The 20416-nt window shown below is 48.6% G+C and overlaps 1 protein-coding gene across 2 annotated transcripts; it reads right to left on the bottom strand.

The window, feature by feature from the left end:
- Positions 1 to 4919: 4919 nt before the first annotated feature.
- On the bottom strand, positions 4920 to 14042 carry HPD (4-hydroxyphenylpyruvate dioxygenase). Of its 2 annotated transcripts, none has more exons than XM_066260642.1 (14): positions 13874 to 14042; positions 13731 to 13757; positions 13221 to 13283; positions 12762 to 12866; positions 12260 to 12302; positions 11980 to 12062; positions 11674 to 11763; positions 10316 to 10419; positions 9819 to 9896; positions 9131 to 9293; positions 8895 to 9024; positions 7460 to 7632; positions 5322 to 5438; positions 4920 to 5225 (listed from the first exon to the last, which is right to left on the bottom strand). In XM_066260642.1, the coding sequence occupies exons 1-14, from the start codon at positions 13874 to 13876 to the stop codon at positions 5115 to 5117; spliced, it is 1290 nt and encodes a 429-aa protein (XP_066116739.1). In that variant the 5' UTR covers positions 13877 to 14042; the 3' UTR covers positions 4920 to 5114. The 2 variants fall into 2 exon arrangements, with proteins under 2 accessions (XP_066116739.1, XP_066116740.1); XM_066260643.1 differs by having other exon boundaries at positions 7460 to 7582; positions 8953 to 9024; positions 13874 to 14037.
- Between the last annotated feature and the right edge of the window lie 6374 nt (positions 14043 to 20416).

Consider the following 20416-nt stretch of genomic DNA (forward strand, 5'->3'; position numbering starts at 1 on the left):
TCAGGTGCTGTCCTCTACCCAGCGGCCATGTCAGGGCCTGGCGCCCCCAACACTACCCCCAGGACCCCGGCTCCAGCCCCTCAGTGGGAAAGGGCTTCTCTGTCTGTCAGCCTGTGTCTTGTCATTTCTCAAAATGCTCCCTTGAGGATTTCTGTTCAACATGATTCTCTCTGTTCCTGTGTTGCTTTCCCTGCTGTCTATCTCCCTCTCCCTCCCTCTTTCTCTCTCTCTCTTTTTTCTCTCTCTCTCCCCTTTCCTGTCTTCATCATCAGCCTCTTTCCATGAAAGCTGCTATGTTGTTTTGTCTTCCCTTTATTTTCTTTCTTGTCATAAGAAAAGACATTTTAACCATTGAAATGTGAAGGCAGAATCAGAGGGCAGGGACCCCCAGCGGGCGCCGAAGAGGCCTCGGTTTGATGGTGTGTTGGCCCATGTTCCGGAATCCCCGGGTCAGGGTGCTGGGCCAGGTGCTGCAGAGAGGAGGGGGTCCAGCCAGGTGGCTTTGACCTCAGAACACTACGGAAGGCTCCCCCTCTCTGCCGGTGGACTCTGAGAAGACCCTCCTACAGACCCCTACCCCCAGTCAGCAGCCTGGGGCCATCATTTCTCCTCGCAGACCCTGGTGGAGCTGAGCTGGTCCCAGGCAGGAATTTTCCCTCTGGGCTCTCTCTGCCACTCCTGCCCCCTGCCACCCCCCAAATCTTGGGTTCAATGTTTACTTTCTCATTCGAATGCCAGCAATGAGGGAGCCTCCAAGAGGCCCCAGTGTGGGCAGGGGGGCACTGGGAAGGGTCACGTTGACTCTCCCCTGCCCTCACCTTCACAGGCGAGAGGAGAGCGTCCCAGGGCAGGCGGCCCCGTCCCGCCACTACGGGTGTCTGACCATGTATGCGTGCGGCATTGTTTTGTTTATAAGCTTCACTTGCTTGCCCCCAGCCTGCACCCCAACTCACCCTGCCAGCAGCTCCTCACCCCAAAACATCAAAACCATATTTATTTTTGGAGTGAGATTATTTCTCCCAGAGAAAGGAAAATCTTGGGAAAGATTTTAAAACTCAGATCTAAATCTGACAGATTTTTTTAACCCTTTGTACCTCCTTCCAATCATCCTTTTCAGGGTTTATTTCCATAGGTTTTTTTTCCTTGTGCGTGTATAAAATCAAACAGAAGGGGGCAAAAAATAGGTTTTTGAAGTTCAGAACCAACTTCTGTATATAGGCTGCTGTAAAGGACTTTTTCTCGGGAACCTTGTTTCTTGTAGAAACACGTGGAAGACTTTTTTGCTCATTTCTTTGTACTTCTAAAAAAAAAAAATCACACCAACACACATGTCGTGTCCCCCTCCCCACTCCACACCCCAGAAAGCAGAGCAGACATGTAAATAATTTATGGAAAGTGACTGTTGTGACCAGGACTCATCCTCACCAAGACAGGAGAGCTCCCGGTGGGGCCGCCCCACCTGCGACCCTGCAGACCGGGCCTCTGGTATCTCAGCTTGTGTCAAGCTTGTTATCATGTAAATTCTGTACAAAGAATTGTTATTTTTCTCTTTTTTTTTTGTCTTGTCTTTGGTGGTTTTGTTGTGCTTTTCTTTTTTTTTTTCTTCTTCACCCCAGGCCCTCTGTTTGAGACTGTGCGGGCCATTTCAAGACCCATGAAGTTGGTGGCACGGAGACACAGGGGGGACCTGGGCATAGCAGCGACCTTCTCTCCCATATGCGGTTTTCTGCCTAATTGTGCAAAAGAGGAAATATTTATTTTTCACATGAGGAAATGTGTAGTTTGTAGAGATGACTGATTTAAGTTACTTGCGCAGCCCCCAAGGGGCTGCCTTCCTTCTGCCCCCCACCCCCACCCTACACAAAAGAAGCAGAAGGTGGATGTGGGGGAGCCAGAGTCTGGGACAGCCTCACCTCGCCCAATGACCCCACCGGCGGGCAGTGGGCGTGGGGGCCGGGCCTCCCAGTCCCCGGGAACCCCCGCCCCACCCCTAAAATGGTTTGCCGTATACAGGAATGTGTTGGCTTATTATTTTTCTTCAATACCTTCATTTTCATTGAACAAATCTTTGCTTTGGAAGAGTTTGGGGTTTCTGCCTCTGTTTTTGTTTGTTTTCCTTGCCCGCGCCCCTCCGCCTCCCTCCTCCCGCAAAGAAGAGAACCCATGAGTTTTAGGGGTGTTTGTGCATATAGGCTCCGTCATCCATATGCAGCTTGTTTTGAAGAGAAGTGTTTCCGTTGTGGGAGTGTTTTGCTGTAAATATTTGTTCATATTTTTGTGAATTCAATACTATGTACCATTGTATTATAGTAACTTTTATAAAGCAAACCATAAATATACTGACTTTTCTTACAGATACGCCATCTCTCTTGCTCTCCTCTCTCTTCCTCTACCTCTTTCTTTCTGTTGGGGACATACCCTGCTGCGTGGATGGAGGGCTGGCTGTGGGAGTGCGGGGGGTGTGGTGGGGGGGATAGGTGGGGTGTGGTACACTCAGACCAGCAGATCTTAAAACTAAGCCTGTAGGTGAATTCTGTGAACTAGGCAAGTTATAGTCAGACTAGATCTTCCACAGCTTTTTAAAGTTTTCCACATTTTCCTTCTAGAACTTTTCATAAAACTCTCGGTATCTAACACAGCTCATACATAGTCTGCAATTAAGGAAACTTGCCATCATTAGAAGAACTCAAAATGTTCAATGTTTAAGCAGACGGTGCTCTTATCTGCGTTTGCTGGGGGAGGACTGATAAAATATAGTTTGAGAGGAATTAGATGTCTGTAGTGTTTGTGGTATTCCAGGTAGGTCTCAACTTTGATCCAGTGGAGAGGCCCACAGAATTTGCTCAACAATGTCCACTTACCCCTGAGGACAGACTCAAACCTAAGCAAGGAGGAGTGTGACTGAAAAGATACTATATCTCACTTCTTACTAGAGAGATGCAAATTATCCCCATCATGTGGCAAATATCATTAGTTGGAAAATACCCGATGTTGGCAAGCATGGGGGGGGCATTCATGCACTGTTATTAGTGGAAACAAATTGCTACCATCTTTAGGGGGAAAAAATAGATGTTAACAATTAGTATTTAAAATGCACATAAGCTCTCAGCCCAAATGTTCCACTGTCAGGAATTAAGCCTGATAAGCAGAAGCAGGCTGTACAAGGATGGTCTTGGCAGCCTCACTGTGAGCAAAGAAATAAAGGCAGGGCAGACGACCATCAGTGGTGGGCTGGTTATCGGAACTGTGCATCCAGATAGGTGAACATCACTGCAGGTGGATTCGTGGGAACAGAAAAAGCGCTGAGCCAGGAAAGAAGGCAGACACAGTTCCCGCCCATCCATTCATTCAACCAACCAATATTTATTGAGCACCTGCTTTGTGCCAGATACTCCTCTAGGCACTGGGGATACAGGAGTGGATAAAGCACAGTCCCTGCCTTCATGGTGACCATTCTTGTGGGTGAGCCAGACAAACAAGAAGAATAAATGCTATAGTCAGGAGAAAAATAGCTATGAGAAGAGACTGTTAGTGGGAGGGGAGTCAAATTTTAAATAGGGTGATCAGGAACATCCACTTAACCAATATGGGCACAAAAGTCAAAGGAGGTGAGGGTCCATTATTTCCTTGGACCCTTGGTCCATTATCTCACTGTGGACACCTTGGAGAAAGGCATTCCAGGCAGAAGGAACAATCAGTGCCAAGGCCCTGAGGTAGGACCCCACCTGATGTATTCAGCACCATGGCACAAGGCTGCAGCTGAGTGAAGGAGAAAGTCTGAAAGGTACTGTGGGGGGAGCGGGGGAGCCAGACTCTGTCAAACATCGCAGAGCAGTGTGAGGACAACCCAGGGCGTCCAGTCCAAGGGACACAGGGAAACACACATACAAATTTGAGGTTCCTAAGTCTTGCCTCGCAAACCTGCTCCTCCTGCTGTCAGTCAACGGTGTTTCTCTTCCCCATCCCTCCCCACCGCCCACAGTTGCCGCTGGTTACCTAAGCTCAAAACCTGTAAATCCTGGACATCTCCTTTGCCCTCAGCTACCAAGTCAGATGGTTCTCCTCCCTTATTCTTCAAACCACCCACCTCTCGCCTTGCCTCTCAGTCCTATGTTATAAGTCCTTTCCTCACTGGTTCTGCTGTGGAGACCAAAAAGGGAGCCCCAATTAAGACATCTGCGTGCACAGGGCAGACCAGGTTGCAATAGTGAGGAGGATGTGCCTGGTAAATCTGGGCAAAGCCCCTCACTCAAGTCCCTTTCCAAAACCAAGAGAAAACACAGTGCTGTCACTGTATACGCTCTGAGGATCGAACCAGCAACCTCTGCACCTCTACACTTCAGGATGGCTCTGTAACTGAGCTATTCGGACAGAGCCTGCTTTCTTTTCTTTTGTTGTGTGTGACAGAGAGAGGGACAGACATCAATTCTTCATTGCGGTTCCTTACTTGTCCATTGACTTCTCATATGTGCCTTGACTGGGGGGCTACAGCAGACCAAGTGACCCCCTGCTCGAGCCAGCGACCTTGGGCTCAAGCTGGTGAGCCTTGCTCAAACCCGATGAACCCGTGCTCAAGCTGGCGACTAGGGGTCTCGAACCTCGGTTCTCCGCGTCCCAGTTCGACGCTCTATCCACTGCGCCACCTCCTGGTCAGGCTGCTTAATTTTCTTAATATAGCATTTAGCACTCCATGAAATGATACTGTCTGTGTTCTCTACAGTGTAAGCCCTCTGCTCCCCTTGGTTCCAGAATGCCCCCTGACCCGTGCAGGCAGTCCTATTAGCAAAGCGTTTGCACCTGGTTCCTCCACTATTGCGGTGCTCCAAACCCCTAACGCGGACGCCTCCTGCAGCGCTGCTGCCCCCTGGCGTCCAGATGGTGTCACTACTCCAGCCCCGCACAAACGCCAAGACACAGCGTTGGATACCGGCCTACTTTATTCAGGAGGACTGCAGATGCGGGCATGGTCAGGAGGTGGGAGTAACTTTGGGTCCCCCGCAGGCTGGTGGGCGGGGTCTAGAGGAAATGGCCAGTAAGGACTTGCGGGCTCCAGAACTAGGGGTGTGGCCCGCCTTGCGCCTGGGAGGGCGGGGCCTCGGAGAGGTGGGTGGGGCCTACATGCCCGGCCTCATCCCGTTGGTCTCCATGTCTGTGAGGTTGCCCCGCAAGTTCTGCTCCTCCTCGATAGCCTTGAACAGTGCGTTGAAGTTGCCGGCTCCAAAGCCCTGGAGCAGGAGAAAGAAAGTGAGTTGCGGGCTCAGAAAGCTAACCAGGCTAACCTGCATGACCCCTAGGGCTTGCTAGGGACAGGTGGCACCTACCTGATGGTTGTTACGCTGAATGATTTCCAGGAAAAGCGTGGGCCGGTCCTGCATGGGCTTGGTGAAGATCTGCAGAAGGTAGCCTTTATCATCGTAGTCCACCAGGATTTTCAGCTCCTAGGTGGGAGTCAGGGGGCTGAGTTAGGGGAAGGCTGACCTGCGCCTCTAGCCTGGCACTGTGGGATCCTTAGAAAGTCCATAGGAAAGGGCTTAAAGATCTGTTTCTCCAGCATTTCCAGACACCTCAGAATAGTTCTCCAAATTGTCATCCTCTTGCTGCCGTCCCTGCGTAAGCCACCATCACGGCTGGCCTGGACCACCCTACCAGCCTCCTCAGAAATCTCCCTGCTCTGCTCTTGCCTCTTTACAGTCTGTCTTCTCCACAGACATAGAGCGATCTTTTAAAAATCAGATCATGCTATTCCCAGCTTAAAACCCTCCAATAGAAATTGGAACCCTCCTAGATTGCTGGTGGGAATGTAAAATGGTACAGTTGCTGTGAAAAACCATCTGGCAGGTCCTCAAAAGGCTCAACATCAAGTTACTAGACAACCCAACAATTCCACTCCTAGATCTCTACCCAGGAGAATGAAAACACATGTCCACACAAAGACTCTTACAAAAATGATCATAGCAGCATTATCCATAATAGCCAGAAAAGCATAAACAACCCAAATGTTCACCAGCTGAGGAATAGATAAGTGAAATGTGGTCTATTGATGCAAGGGAATATTATTCAGCTATGAAAATGAATGAAGCACTGACACCTGCTACAACATGGCTGAACCTTGCAAATGTGTTTCTAAGTGAAAGAAGCCAGATACAAAAGATCACACATTGTAAGATTCCATTTATATGACATGTTCAGAAAAGGCAAATTTATAGAGACAGAAGATAGATCAGGACTATCAGGACTGCAGGGTTGAGGGGATGGTGAATTGGTGGGATTGGTAGGTGATGGCTAAGGTTATATACCCTTTCTTTTTAGAGTGATGAAAATGTTCTAAAATTTATTTTGATCATGGTTGCACAACATAGTGAATAGCTAAAAACCACTGAATTATGTGATTTGAAAAAGTGATTTATATGTTATGTGACTCACATATTATTAAATTGTTAAAAACAAAACAAAAAACTACAGTGCTTTCTAGCCACAGAAGAACAAAATTCAAAGTCCTAAATAGCCTGCAAGAGGAATTGGCTCCTGCCTACCTTCTCTGTGACCTAGGCCACTACTCCTCTCATTGACTCTAGCCTTCTTTCTGTTTCATAAGCACTTGGAGCTTGCTCCTGCCTCAGGACCTTTGCACTTGCTGTTCCCTTAGCCAGGACTGCTCTTCCTCAGCCTTTCACACAGCCAACTCCTTCTTATCATCTAGAGTTTACTGAAATGTCACTTCCTCAGAGAAGCCTTCCCTGACTAAATCCTGTAAAGTAGTCACAGGTCACTTTTTGTCATAGCCTATTTTAACTTTTTCTTTCTTTCTTTCTTTCTTTCTTTCTTTCTTTCTTTCTTTCTTTCTCTCTCTCTCTCTCTCTCTCTTTCTTTCTTTCTTTCTTTCTTTCTTTCTTTCTTTCTCTTAGGTGAGAGGAGGGGAGATAGTGAGACAGTCCTGCATACATCCCCATCAGGATCCATGCAGCAACCCCCATCTCAGGCAGATGCTCAAGTACAGAGCTATTTTTAGTGCATGAAGCTGACATGCTCACACCAGCCAGCTATCCTCAGTGCCTATGGCCATGCTCAGACCAACCTCGCCACTGGCTGGAGGGGAAGAGGGAAAGAAGAGGGAAAGGGAGGGGGAGAGAAGCAGATGGTCACTTTGCTTGTGTGCCCTGGCTGGGAATCAAACCCAGGACGTCCATACACCGGGCCGATGCCCTATCCACTGACCAAACTGTCCAGGGCCCATTTTAATTTTCTACATGGCACTGACTCCCTCTCTGATGGTATTTGTGTTATTTCTTTGTCATCTGTCTCCCCACGAGAATGCAAGCCTCATGGCGTTAGGGTCCTGGTCTGGTCTCCCTCTGTGTCCCAGTGCCTGCTGCAAGGGTAGAAGTTTGGCCAAATTTGTGAGGTAAGATGGAACTTGGCTTGTTCCCCCAGTGGACTGAGGAGCCTGCTCTAGCCTCACCTGCAGGACATCAATGCTCTCCTTCACCCGGATCTTGGCTGTCTTGAGTTTTTCCCGCAGTTGGTTGTAGTATGTGGAAGGAGCAGACAGGAACTCCATGCCTCTCTGTTTCAAGTGGCGAATCTGTTTCGGAGCAGGGTCAAGGGTACCTTCTCTCTCCACACTCAACACCCCTACCCAGACGATGTGTTGGGCCAGGAGGAGGAGGCAGGGTCCCGGTCCTAGCCACGCCCCCCCCCCCCCCCCCCCGCAAAGTGCCAGGAGGATCTTGTGCATCCGGTCAGAAGAACAGCGGTCTCTAACATTTATGTAATGCTCACTGTGTGCCTGTCTCAAGCACTTTCTACATAGTGCCTCATTACATCCTTGCAGTGATCTTTGGAGGCATTTGGATGACATTATCCCCATTTCACAGCTGAGGCATTGAGAGACTAAGTATCTATTCTCAACATCATAACCAGAGTGGTTTTATTAAAATACAAGTCATGTCACTCCTCTGTCTGCCCCATGGTGGTGTCCCGTCTCAGAGTCTAAATCAAAGTCCTCACCATCTGCTCCTACTCCGACATTCTAGCCTTGTCTCCTACCCTCTCTCCTTTGCTCATTCAGTTCCAGCCATGTGATCTTGCTGTTCCTTCAACCTTCCTCTGCCCTGGCTGTCCCTTCTGCTTGGTGTGCTTTTCCCCAGGTATCCACACATTTCTCTTCTTCCAAATTTGCTCCTTCCAACTCTGCATTCTCAAGTGTCTCCTTCTCCATGAGGCCTTTCGAGACTGCTCGATTTAAATGGCACCCTCCTCCCTCTCCCAATTGCCCTGCTTTATTTTCCTCTAGAAACTCACTGCCATCTAACATATATTTTACTGGTTTTGCTGTCTGCCTCCATAGAGGTGGAAACTATTGTCTTGTTGGCTGATAGGTCCCAAGTACCTAAAACAGTGCCTGGCACATAGTAGATGCTCAATAAACATCTATTGACTAAGTGAATGAATGAAGTCCCCAGGGTTATGCGGTGACTCCTTGGTTGGGCCAGGATTGAATGAGATGGGTCAGGCTCTTTTACGCTCTACATAAGGAAATATGTAGGATCCAACTGCCTCAGGGGCTGGAGCCATTGACTCAGGACATTGTATTGGGCTCTAAGGATCTAAATCAGTCTCATAGCCTAAGATCCTTATTTTCAAGGTGCGGCAACTAAAGCCCGGAGAGGAGGTTGAATCCTCCAGAGAAACGCAGTTAAGTCACTGGCAGAACCAGGAAGAGAATCCAGGCTTCCTGTTAACTCTGGCGCCTGCTGTTTCTAAAGTCCAGAGCGTTGTTCTGAAACAAGACTGAGCTCTCCAGGGTGGGAACCTGCCTGCCCACGAGTGGCAGGAACCAGCAGGGGCCAGCGAGGGGAGCCCAGGACCGCACTGCCACCCCCACGCCATTTTACAGAGATTGGCTCTGGAGCCCAACGGGAGGTGAATCAGGGCCAGGAATGGGCTTCTAACCGATGTGATGATGTCTTGAGTCCTGAGAGCGATGTGCTGGACCCCAGCGCCCCCATTATAGTCCAGATATTCCTGCAGGGGGGGGGGCAAGAAGGAAACCTCTGTCATTGGCCCCGTCACCACAAGAGCCCTCCCACCTCTTTCCTGCTTTCTTCTCCCCCAGGACAAACAGCCCCACCTGGATCTGTGACTTCTTTCTGCCTGGCGCTGGCTCGTTAATGGGCATCTTGATGGATTCCTCGTAATTGGTCACCACAATGGAACGCAGAGAGCTGAACTCTGTGTGTATCTGGCTGTCATCCACAGACCAGAAACGGTGGAACTGCAGGTTATTCAGGTACCTGTGGGGTGACCGGAAAGACACGCTGGCTCTGGAACTGTCCCCATGCCCATATTCCACCTTCCAGAACTTGTTCCCTGAGCAGACTCTGAAAGGGAGCCAGCATTCCCGTTGGACGTGTCATAGATTTGTACCTTTATTGTGACAGTTTTCCTTCCAGTGGCAGTAAATATGCCTTCTAGCCAGATCCTTATAGGAAGGCTACACTCCAAAAGATGCAAGTGCTTTGAGAAGGGGCACTTGCTTCTAATTTGCACAAGGGTGCTGTGTGGGTAGTGACAGTCTTCCTCCAAGCCTCCCTGAACTGTGACACCCACCTCGTGCTGAATCCTCAGAGGGAGGAACTGTGGGTCATGTAGGGCCTTAAATTCTCTGCTCTCCATGGGGACAGTTTTACAGGGAACAGATGAATGGGTGGCCTCAAGCCAGCTTTCTACTACCGGGTGCTCTGTGTCCCATGTTGGTGTCTCGAGACAAGAAGAACTGGAGAGCGGGCCTTGTGGGAAGGGCTTGGGCCAGGACTCACCATTCTGTGGCAGGCACCATCTCCTGATCGGGTTGGTTTCCCACGATGTGGTCGATGAACTCAAGATTGCAGAGGGGCCTGGGGGGGGGGGGGCGGACGCGATCAAGGGGTGAGAAGGTTACTCCCTAAATATACCCCCTTTCCCAATGGCCCCTCCATAACAAGACTAGCTCATTATTACAAAGCCCCTACTATCAGCACTTTATTTCTCTCAACTCACACACCCTTACCAGCCCCATTTTACAGACAGAGACTGAGTTATAGAGAAATAAAGTAACTTGCCAAGGTTAAATAGCTAAGAAGTAACAGAGCTAGGATTTGAATACAGGCAGTCTGGTTCCAGATCCTATGTACTTAGCTGCTCTGCTGCCTCTCCAAGTCACCCCTGGGGGCTCTTGGAAGCTGCCTAGCAGATTTGCAATGCTCCACCCCTGCAGAGAAGCCCAGAAGAGAGGGGCATCGTCCTCCAGCCCAGCTGTGCCTCGAGCAGTACTCACAGCTGGGAGAGTATGGTGTCCTTGAACGCCAGGGCCTGAAATCCAGGCAGGAATATGCCAGTGTAGTTTATCTTCTCCACCAGGGTGTGTGTTGTGTCCCCGTACTATGGGAGGGAAAACAGTCTGTGTGGCCCCTAAACTCCCACCTCCTCTGAGGCCGGGCCACATGGCATGGCACCAACACAGCCCTGGGTAGCAGCCCGGGACTGACCCAAACTCGATGTGTGATCTTGGGCAGTTCACTTCCCCTTTCTGAAATGAATTTAAATCTGTCATTTGGGAATCTCTTTGATAGTCTGTCTGCCCCACGGGACCATAGTGCTTGGTGCAATAAAAAGATGTGGACTAGCCTGACTGGCAGTGGCACAGTGAGTGGAACATCAACCTGGGACACTGAGGTCCCAGGTAGAAACCCTGAGGTTACTGGCTTGAGCGTAGGCTCACCAGCTTGAGCGTGGGATCATCGATATGACCCTATGGTCGCTGACTTGAGCCCAAAGGTTGCTGGCTTGAAGCCCAAGGTCACTGTCTTATACCCAACATCACTGGTTTGAGCAAGGGTTTGCTGGCTCTGCTGGAGCCTGCCTGGTCAAGGCACGTATGAGAAAGCAATCAATGAACATCTGAAGTGCGTCAACTACAAGTTGATGCTTCTCGTCTCTCTTTTTCTCTCTCTGTCTCTCTTGCCAAAGAAAAAAAAAGATGTGAAACTAAAAAAAAAAAAAAAAAAAATGATGAGGGCAATCGACCAAATTATACTGATAGGCTTTTCAGTCTTAACCATTTTAAGTTGCATTTCATCTTGAGAATGTGTGTTGGTATGATGATCACACAGGTACTAAACACACTTGGTAATCTTTGCTGGAGTGTCTGCACTCTGCAAAGTGCTGTACCCAGGTGATATTTGACCTTACAATAAATAACCCTAGGAGGGATCACAGCACAGGAAGGTTACATAGTGCCTCTCAGACTGCACAGGGGTCCAACCCCAGTCTTGGCTCATTCAAATGTAGTCACAGAGAAGTGATTTGTCCAAAGCCTAAAACTAGTGTGGGGTGGGGCTTCCAGACCTGATTCCTCTACTTTCTTCAAAGTTCCTGCCTGAAACTTACATCCCCATGATGTCAGCCCCCCACCCCCACCCCACTGGGAAGGAAGGGAAGCTCCAGCAGAGGCAGGTAGCTCTCATCAGCCTCTGCACACTGGCTGGACATTACAGGTGATCAGACTCCATCGAGAAGTCTGTGCTTTGAAACACAGGTGGGGTGCCATAAGGAGTCTGGCTGGGGGCAGGGGACCCTGGCATCTTCATCTTAGTGGTGGCGAATGGCAGGGGGAGGGCACGGAAGTAAACTCACTGTCTGCAGTACAGCAAACTTCACCTTCCCAAACTTATCTTCTTCCACCCAGGGCTCCCGGACGATTTTGGCGCCCCGTTCCCGGGCTTTCTGCAGAGGAGGTGGGGTGGGTGGGGCGGTGAGGTCTGGGTCCTCCCAGAGCCTCTGCCAGCTGCTCCTGCTGGGTCATTTCTGCGTGATCCAGTCCCAGACAGGAACCCCAGCCAGCTCCTGCTGTTGCCTCTGCTACCCTCATGCCCGTTTGGCAGATTGGGAAACTGAGGCCCAGAATTGAGGCTACGGGAGACAAACCAGGTGTGTTCTCACCTGCACGATGGAGTCACAGTCTTCCACCTCAAACGCGATGTCCTTCACTCCGTCGCCATGCTTCACCAAGTGATCGCCCATCTCTGTGGCCGGCAGGGTGGCGGGGGTGGCGCTGGAGTCACGGCCCCCTCACCTGTCCTCCCAGCGTGCTGGCTCCCCTCGCCTTCTAGGATGAGGCCCCCTCCCTGAGCCCTGACCTGCCCCTATGTCCTTGACCCCACCCACAATACCAGGTCCCCACCCCCTGGCACCTTGAACCCTGGGGAGGGGGGGCCCTCACCTTTGTTCCAGGGGTTGAGAGCAGAGGAGAAAACAAACATAATCTAAGACACAGAGGAGAAGGGGGGTGAGCGGCGACTCCGGCCATGAGCATTGGTGCACCCCACTCCTCCTCCCTGCCCACCACTGACACCCCAGAGGTCCTGAGTTGAGCTGCTGAATCAGGCCTCCCCTTGGGGAGAGCTCCGGGGACCCTGTGGGCCAGGACACTGTTCAGACTTTCAGCTCTGACATCCAAGACCTCTGCCAATTTTCCCTGAACATCTGTGAGGCCAGCCTTAGAGGAGGAGACGAAACTAAGAAGGTTCCTGTTGCGTGCTGTGCAGAGGTGTCTGGTGGAAGGCCCAGTGGGGGCTGTGCCCCTGGGAGAGGCCTGGGCCCGCTTGGGGAAATGGCCTCCTGATTCACTTCACCCAAAGGCACAAGAGTCTCTGGGAGCTCAGAGACCAGCAGGAAGAGAGGGACAGGGTTCCATGGGTAGCGGTCCTGGGGCGGGGACTCACCTGCCCTTGTTTGATCACGTGGCTGACCACCTCCCTGGAACCTGTTTCCAGGCCCTTGTAGGCTATTGGTTCAAAGCCCATCTTGCTGCAGTAGAATGACGCGGCCTGGATCAGAGTGGCAGGCTGGTTCGTGAGGGCATGGGGCCAGCTGGGGGGAGCCCAGTGAGAGCTGCCAGGCCCTCTCAGCTTGTCTGCCCCTTCATCCCAGGATAGAGCCCCTCTTGGGAAGAAAGGCTGCTCTCTGACCCCTGCTGACCTCAGATTAGATTCCTGCTGGGGTCCAGCCCTGATTGGGTAAATAGGACCCAGAGTATCTGTCCTTCCTGGAAGGGTCCCAACACTAGCTATGATCCTCCCCTTCTGGGAGCCAATCACAGAGTAGGAGGGAGGCCTTCCCTGTCTATGGAGGCCCTCTTTCCCACCCCTATGCCTACCCCAATACCTCGCCCTCGTCTCTACCTGCTTGGCATTGCCAACCCAGAAGGTCACAGAATGGAAGTGGAGAAATCGGCCTTTCTCGGGCTGAGAAGGAAGGAGGGGTAAGGCTGAATCCTCGGACATGGATCACCTCCCTTGTCCCCTCCTCCCCCACCGCCACACCTCAACAGTCTTTCCAAGCCACTAAACAGGTTTCTCATGTAGAACTTGAGCTCCTGGGGGGTTGGGATTGGGAAGCCCCCTTGGGAGGCCTGCCCAGGTACCAGAAGGAAACAACCCAGAGCTACAGCAACCTGGATTTCAGTTGGACCTTAGAAAGGACTTCCAGATAGGATTAAGAGATTGGCAGCAGTTTAAGAAGAGAGAAACGTTTTTCCTAGGAGGGCAAGATTGAGTCCAGCTCAGTCTGGGGTGGGGGTGGGGGGCAGAGGTGACGTTGACTGCACATCCTAGACATCACACGCCCACTGTACTTAGTCCTCTTCTGAAGTTTGCTGACATCCCTGACCCCACACTGCCCCTCCTGCTTACCTTCTTTCCCTTGTTGCTGTAAGATGTCTAAGGAGAAAGAAAAGGACAGTAAGGCTTGGAGGCTCAGCCATGGGTGTTTCTGGAAGTCTCCCTAAGGATGCACCACCCTAGGGAGGTTGCCTTGGCCCTGGACGGACACTTACCATGGTTGATCTTGGTCACACTTCCTGCTGGGACTGGGACACGAGAGGAGAGGCCGGGAGGAATGCTGGGCAGAAGTATTTAACCCCTGGCAGGTCCCGCCTCTGGCCTTTTGGCCTTGATCGGGGTGGAACGTGGTCCCAATCCTGGAAGCTCCTAGTCCGGGGAGGTTCCGGTCCAACTGCAGCCTCACTGGACAGGGCCATGCCGTCAGGCCTGGAGAGGGGGAGTGACTGGCTCATGGCCACCAGCCAATGGCCAGGGAAAGCAGTAAAGGGCATTATTTCTCTGGGACCCTGGGCTTGGACTGTGCTCTTTGCCCTCCTCGGCCCAGAAGCCAGGGCCAGCTTGAGTGCAGTGGTGGCTCTGGAATTCTTCCAGGGAGAGTTTGGGGGAGGGGGTTAGGGGCTGGTCTGGAAGCCCCGTTTGCACAGCAGGTGTATGGTTCCTACTTGGGTTCAAGGGTTGCATTTCATTGTATTCTACATGAGGTAGAGGCACGGATGTGGGGTCTGACTCCTGGTGCTGCTACATCCTGTGTAGCTGGGGAAAGTCACCAAACCCCTCTGAGCCCCCGTCTCCCCATCTGTAAAGGGAGAGTGATAGGAGTGTGGTAGGGACTAGATGCAATAAAGCATGTCTTTGCCACAGAACTTGGTGCACAGTAAGGTCTCTGTTAATTATAATGAATTCTGTTTCTTTGGGGTTTGGTGGGTGCTGATGGAGAATGGGGGGCTTGGTATTGCCACAGTCTGAGTTTGGGGAAAGAAGCTATGGCCCTGCCCCTGGCCCAAGTTCGCAGTATCTCTGGGGGGTAGGGAGGGTGGAGGTGTGAAGTTGATGATTCTGGGAGCAGGAAAGAGGAAGGCCAGGGCTCTCCCCAGCACCCCCACACCTAAGTCTCAATAGTTTTAAAAAAGATATTTAATTATGCAATATTTCAAATAGTGAAAATTTAAACAATAGTACAAAGAACACCCATAGACTCACCATCTAGTTTCATCAAATGTTAATGCGCCTGACTAGGCGGTGGCGCAGTGGATAGAATGTCGGACTGGGATGCAGAGGACCCAGGTTCGAGACCCCGAGGTCGCCAGCTTGAGCGCGAGCTCATCTGGTTTGAGCAGGGCTCACAAGCTTGGACCCAGGGTCGCTGGCTCAAGCGGGGGGTTGCTCGGTCTGCTGAAGGCCCGCGGGCAGGGCACATATGAGAAGGCAAGCAATGAACAGCTAGAGTGTCACAACGTGCAACGAAGAACTAATGATTGATGCTTCTCATCTCTCCGAAGGGGGAAAAAAAATGTTAATGTTAGGTTCGGGTGCAGGGGTCCTTACCAAAAAACCTCTACTAAGCAAGGCTAAACTTAAAGTCATCTGGTGTTGGGGTGGTTCCCGTAACTCTCCACTGGAGCGAACCTGACTTCTCCTGAGACCCTCACCCAACCTCCGGCTTGAGCACATCCTTTCACCCCACCCCCAAATTTCACGCCAGTACTAACTTCCTAGCTAATTAACTAAGCCTTGCAACCCTGTAAAGGCTTAAATTCCCAGACCCTCGGGGCTGACACCAGGAGGGTCTCAGCCCATTTGTTTGCAGATGCATAAATAAATTTCTCTTTTTTTTTTTTTTTGTTCCTTTAATTCAGTGAGAGGAGGGGAGGAAGAGAGACAGACTCCTGCATGTGCCCTGACCAGGATCCACCTGGCAAGCCCCTTGGCGATGCTCTGCCCATCTGGGGCACTTGCTCCCTTGCAACCATTTTTAGTGCCAATGTGGAAGCCATGGAGCCATCCTCAGTGCCCGGGGCCAACTCGCTTCAATTGAGCCATGGCTGTGGGAGGGGGAGAGAGAGAAAAGGAGACAGATAAGTGGGGAGGGGGGGGAGAGAGAGAGAGAGAGAGAGAGAAAGGGAGACAGATAAGTGGGGAGGGGGAGAAGCAGATGGGTGCTTTTCCTATGTGCCTTGACTGGGAATCGAACCTGAGCATCTGCAAGCTGGGCCCACACTCTATCACTGAGCCAACCCGCCAGGGCCATAAATAAAAACTCGCCTGACCAGGTGGTGGCACAGTGGATAGAGTGTAGGACTGGGATGCAGAGGATCCAGGTTTGAAACCCCAAGGTCGCAGGCTTGAGCGCAGGTTGGCTGGCTTGAGTGTGGGATCATAGACATGACCCCATGGCCGCTGGCTTGAGCCCAAAGGTCACTAGTTTGAAGCTCAAGGCTGCTGGCTTGAGCCCAAGGTCACTGGCTTGAGCAAGGGGTCACTCGCTCTGCTGTAGCCCCCCAGTCAAGGCACATATGAGAAAGCAATCAATGAACAACAAAGGTGTCGCGACAAAGAACTGATGCTTCTCATCTCCCTTCTTACCTGTCTGTCTGTCTCTATCTGTCCCTCTCTCTCTGTTACAAAAAAAAAAAATTCTTATAAAACTCATCAGGCCTTATGCGTCCCTCCTTTGGAGACCTAACAGTTAACATTTAGATGGCATTATTGTTTGTTATGTATTTTTATTATGCATTTTCAAAATATGTGGCTTAAAAAGTATCTTAATTGAGGAATGATTAAATAAATCAAAATATATGCATATGCTGGAATATATGCAGTTATTTAAAAAGAATGCATTAAGAGACTTCATTTAGGGTGGAAATTCTCAATTAGGATATGAAACCACACATATAATAGAATATAGATATATGCAAATAAAACAGAAATATGCAAATAAAAAAACAAATGAAATATACTATAGCAGTGGTTATTTATCTTTGGGTGGTGAAATTATGGGTTACTCTGGATTATGAAATATGTTTTTCCTTTTTTTGTGTGAAAGAGAGAGGGAGAGACTAGAAGGGAGAGAGATGAAATGCATCAACTTGTAGTTGTAGCATTTTAGTTGTTCATTGATGGAGGGTTTTATAGCAGAGTTGCAACGGTATCAGGACTTTAAAAGCTTCTCTGATCAAGGTCAACACAGGAAAGAGAGCTGAGCATGAAACCCAGCTGTCTGTAGCCACTGTGCTTGGACTAGAGTGGCCCAGTGGACTATTTGTGAGTCGTTATTATATTCGAGGATAATAAAGAAATCGAGAGACTTTAGTTCCATTTGAAAGCTGAACCTAAAAACAGTCAAACAACCTTGGGCTCTGCTTCCTACCATCTGTAACTGCAGACTCACCCCAAATAGAACTAATGAGGGTTCAGAGCCTATAAGTAACTTCCCTGTCTTCTGCCAGGCCCTACAGCCCTCCAACCAAGAGCTAAGATATTAGCTGCAGACCTAAAGGGGTGAGCGCTGATCTGGGTGCCCATCCGTTATCAGGGCTCACGCCACAGGGCAGGGCCAGCTGGGTGAAGTTGAACTTTATCTCTCGGGGCACAGAGCCCATGTGCTTGAGCTTTGGGGTGGGAGGCAGTTGTATCAACAGGCATCATTCATAATAGCCTGAGGGTCAATGGCACCGGATATGGGATCCCTGGGCTCTGGGGTCTGTGATTGTGGGCCACTCCCAGGCTCTGTCTGAGGGCACCCTGCCAGCAGGGTGCCCTGGATCCACGTGGTCCGAAGGACGTCCTCTGTGCTTGGCTCTGGGGGCACTGAGGAGTGTTCAGGATGTTTGTTGTTTTTGCGTCTCCAGCATCTATTCCTACCGTATCTAACAGCACCTTACTTTTCCTTTAGGGAACCACCCCTTCCCCTTCTCTGTCCGTGTGGTTGGAGCCCGTGAGCCAGGACTGGCCAATGAGAATCCCTGTAATTGGGTCAAGGGTGGGCACCTGACCCAAGCCGGCCAGTGTGGGTTTGCCCTGGGACTTCTGCTTGAGAAGAGCCTCTCTCTGAGCTCGGGGTTCGCTGAACTGATGGAGCGGCGCTGTGCCGGCCAAGTCCACCTCGGTGGGGGAATCGAAAGAAAGCAGGGAGAAGCAACCGAGACATGCTGTTGCCTGACGTCTGAGCCTCTTGTTCCAGCCCCGCTCCTGGGTCCGCCACAATGCGCCCTCTTCTGCTTAAGCTAGTTTGAGTTGGGTTTCTGGCATTTACACTACTCAAACCTGGCCAATACAAAAAGGAGAATGTCTGCAAATAAATAGGTGTGTCTATGTGCCCATAAACTTTACTTACAAAAACAGGCACCAAGAAAAAAGAGATAGCCATCCAGATTTGGACCAAAGGCCAATAGCTTGTCCACCCCTGCCTAGACAAACAACAAAATACTAAATGAAGTCTTGGCTTGTAGCATTTGAATTCTATGGTGTAAATACTCCCTTATTGCCAAGTGCATGCTACCAACATGAGGTCACTGATCTAGGGGTTGAGAAGTAGGAATGTGCAACACTGACATAATGCACAAAAATGTAGATAATACTAAAATGTGGTAAAATAATTAGGAAGGGATGCGATTTGAGCATTTATTCTTTTGTTTTTATTTTTTTATTTATTGAAAATATTTTGTTTACTGATTTTACAGAGAGAGGAAGTGAGGGCGGGAGCGAGAAGTAGCAACTCATAGTCAGTTCACTTTAGCTGTTCATTGCTTGCTTGTCTTATGTGCCCTGACTGGGCAAACCCCGGGTTTCAAACCAGCAACCTCAGCGTTCCAGGTCAATGGTCTATCTACTGTGCTACCACAGCCAGGCTATTCCTTTTTTTTTTTTTTATTACAGAAACAGAGAGAGAGAGAGTCAGAGAGAGGGATAGATAGGGACAGTCAGACAGGAACGGAGAGAGATGAGAAGCATCAATCATCAGTTTTTCATTGCGACACCTTAGTTGTTCATTGATTGCTTTCTCATATGTGCCTTGACCGTGGGGCTACAGCAGACCGATTAACCCAGTGTTTCCCAACCTTTTTTGTGCCATGCCCCACCTTAACCTTTCTAAAATTTTTATGTCCCCCCATGTAACATACATAATTTTTAACATTAAAAAATTGATTTGTTCACTTAATAAACATAAATGATAGGTTCTAGGAAGAAATCACTATGAAATTGTTAACAAAACACAGTAAGTAAAATTTTAAAACATATAATGAAAAACAGAAATTTAAATTCCAAATAATTTTAATACAGATTTTTCTATATTAATTTATTATTTTAATTTAGTTTGATGCTTGCTGCACAGAGATTTTATATTAGGTTCCAATTTGGTTAGCTTTAGTCTCAAGTCTCCACATTGTGTTATATCCAGCCGATTTCTTTTTTTTTACCAGTAAATCATTTACAGCACTAAATCCACATTCAGCGAAAAATGAAGATGGAAATGGTAGCAATAGTTTTCTTGCACATTTGGTTGAATTTGGGTATTTGATTTCTGTTTCCTCACAAAGCTATGCCATCGCTCCTTTGATATTAAATAAAACTTTAACTGACTCATCATTTTGCAATTCTGTGAGTTCTTCTTGATACTGCATATTTGATATATCAGACAAATCCACTAACATTGGCTGCATCATCCATGTTGTGAAATCAATTTGTTTTAAATCAGAAAATCTTTCTTTTAAATCAGCCGATAGAATATTCAAATGATTGACAATAACAAGTAAAGCGGTATCAGTTACTTCACATTTTTGGAGCCAATGAAACTGTTTAAAGTTTTTGTTGTTAATATGTTTCTGACATAACTTAATATTGGTAATGAAACCAAATATCTTTGCTTTTGCATCGACAAGAGTTTTATTTGTTCCTTGAAGTTGCTTATTTAATATATTTAGTTTTTCAAAGATATCAGCTAAATAACTCACAAATGCTTTACCATCTATTGTTAACAGATATTTCATTTCAGGTTTGTCGCTTAAAAAATCACTAAGAGTATCAAACAGTTCCATAAATCTTTTCAAACAGTTTCCTTTAGATAGCCATCTTACTTCAGTATGAAGTAAAAGTCTCACATGGTCTTCATTTTGTTCTTCACAAAATAGCTTGAAAAGACGCTCACATTTGCCACTAGCTTTAATAGCATTAACACACTTTATTACTGTATGTAATACTTCATTCAGAACAGGCGAGATGTTTTTAGCTACCAAGTTTTCCCTATGAATAACACAATGCACAAGAATCATTTCTGGATTTGCATCTTTCATCAATTTTAAGCAGCCATTTTTCTTGCCCATCATATTGGGAGCACCATCTGCAGCACAAGATGTTATATTTTTCATTGGTATATCATTGACATCTAAGTAGTTTTTTAGCTTATTATATATATCTTTGGAGGTAGTGGTGCTTTCTAATCTTTTACAGAACAACATTTCTTCAGCAAAATGTCCTTTATCAATATATCTTACGTAAGTTATCAATACTGCCTCACTGTCTCTCAAAGTTGATTCATCCATTTGCAAGGAGAATTTTTCTTGTTTTCAGCTTTTCAATAAGTTGTTTTTCAATATCCTCACTCATTTCATCTATTCTTCTGCTAACAGAATTGTTACTGAGTGGCATAGCTTTTACATCTTTGTCATCTTTTTCAAGAACCATTTTAAGAAATGCTAATATTGACGGTTTTATTAAATTCTCTCCTATAGTGTGATTTTCTCCAGTTTTAGCAATGA

The sequence above is a fragment of the Saccopteryx bilineata genome, chromosome 2, assembly GCF_036850765.1.
Source record: "Saccopteryx bilineata isolate mSacBil1 chromosome 2, mSacBil1_pri_phased_curated, whole genome shotgun sequence".
Taxonomy (NCBI): Eukaryota; Metazoa; Chordata; class Mammalia; order Chiroptera; family Emballonuridae; genus Saccopteryx; species Saccopteryx bilineata.

Coding starts and splice junctions, on each gene's coding strand:
- HPD (XM_066260642.1), bottom strand. Junction 12,303..12,761: donor ACGTGATCAAACAAGGGCAG/GTGAGTCCCCGC, acceptor TCTGTGTCTTAG/ATTATGTTTGTTTTCTCCTC. Junction 9,025..9,130: donor GAAAGAAGTCACAGATCCAG/GTGGGGCTGTTT, acceptor CCCCCCCTGCAG/GAATATCTGGACTATAATGG.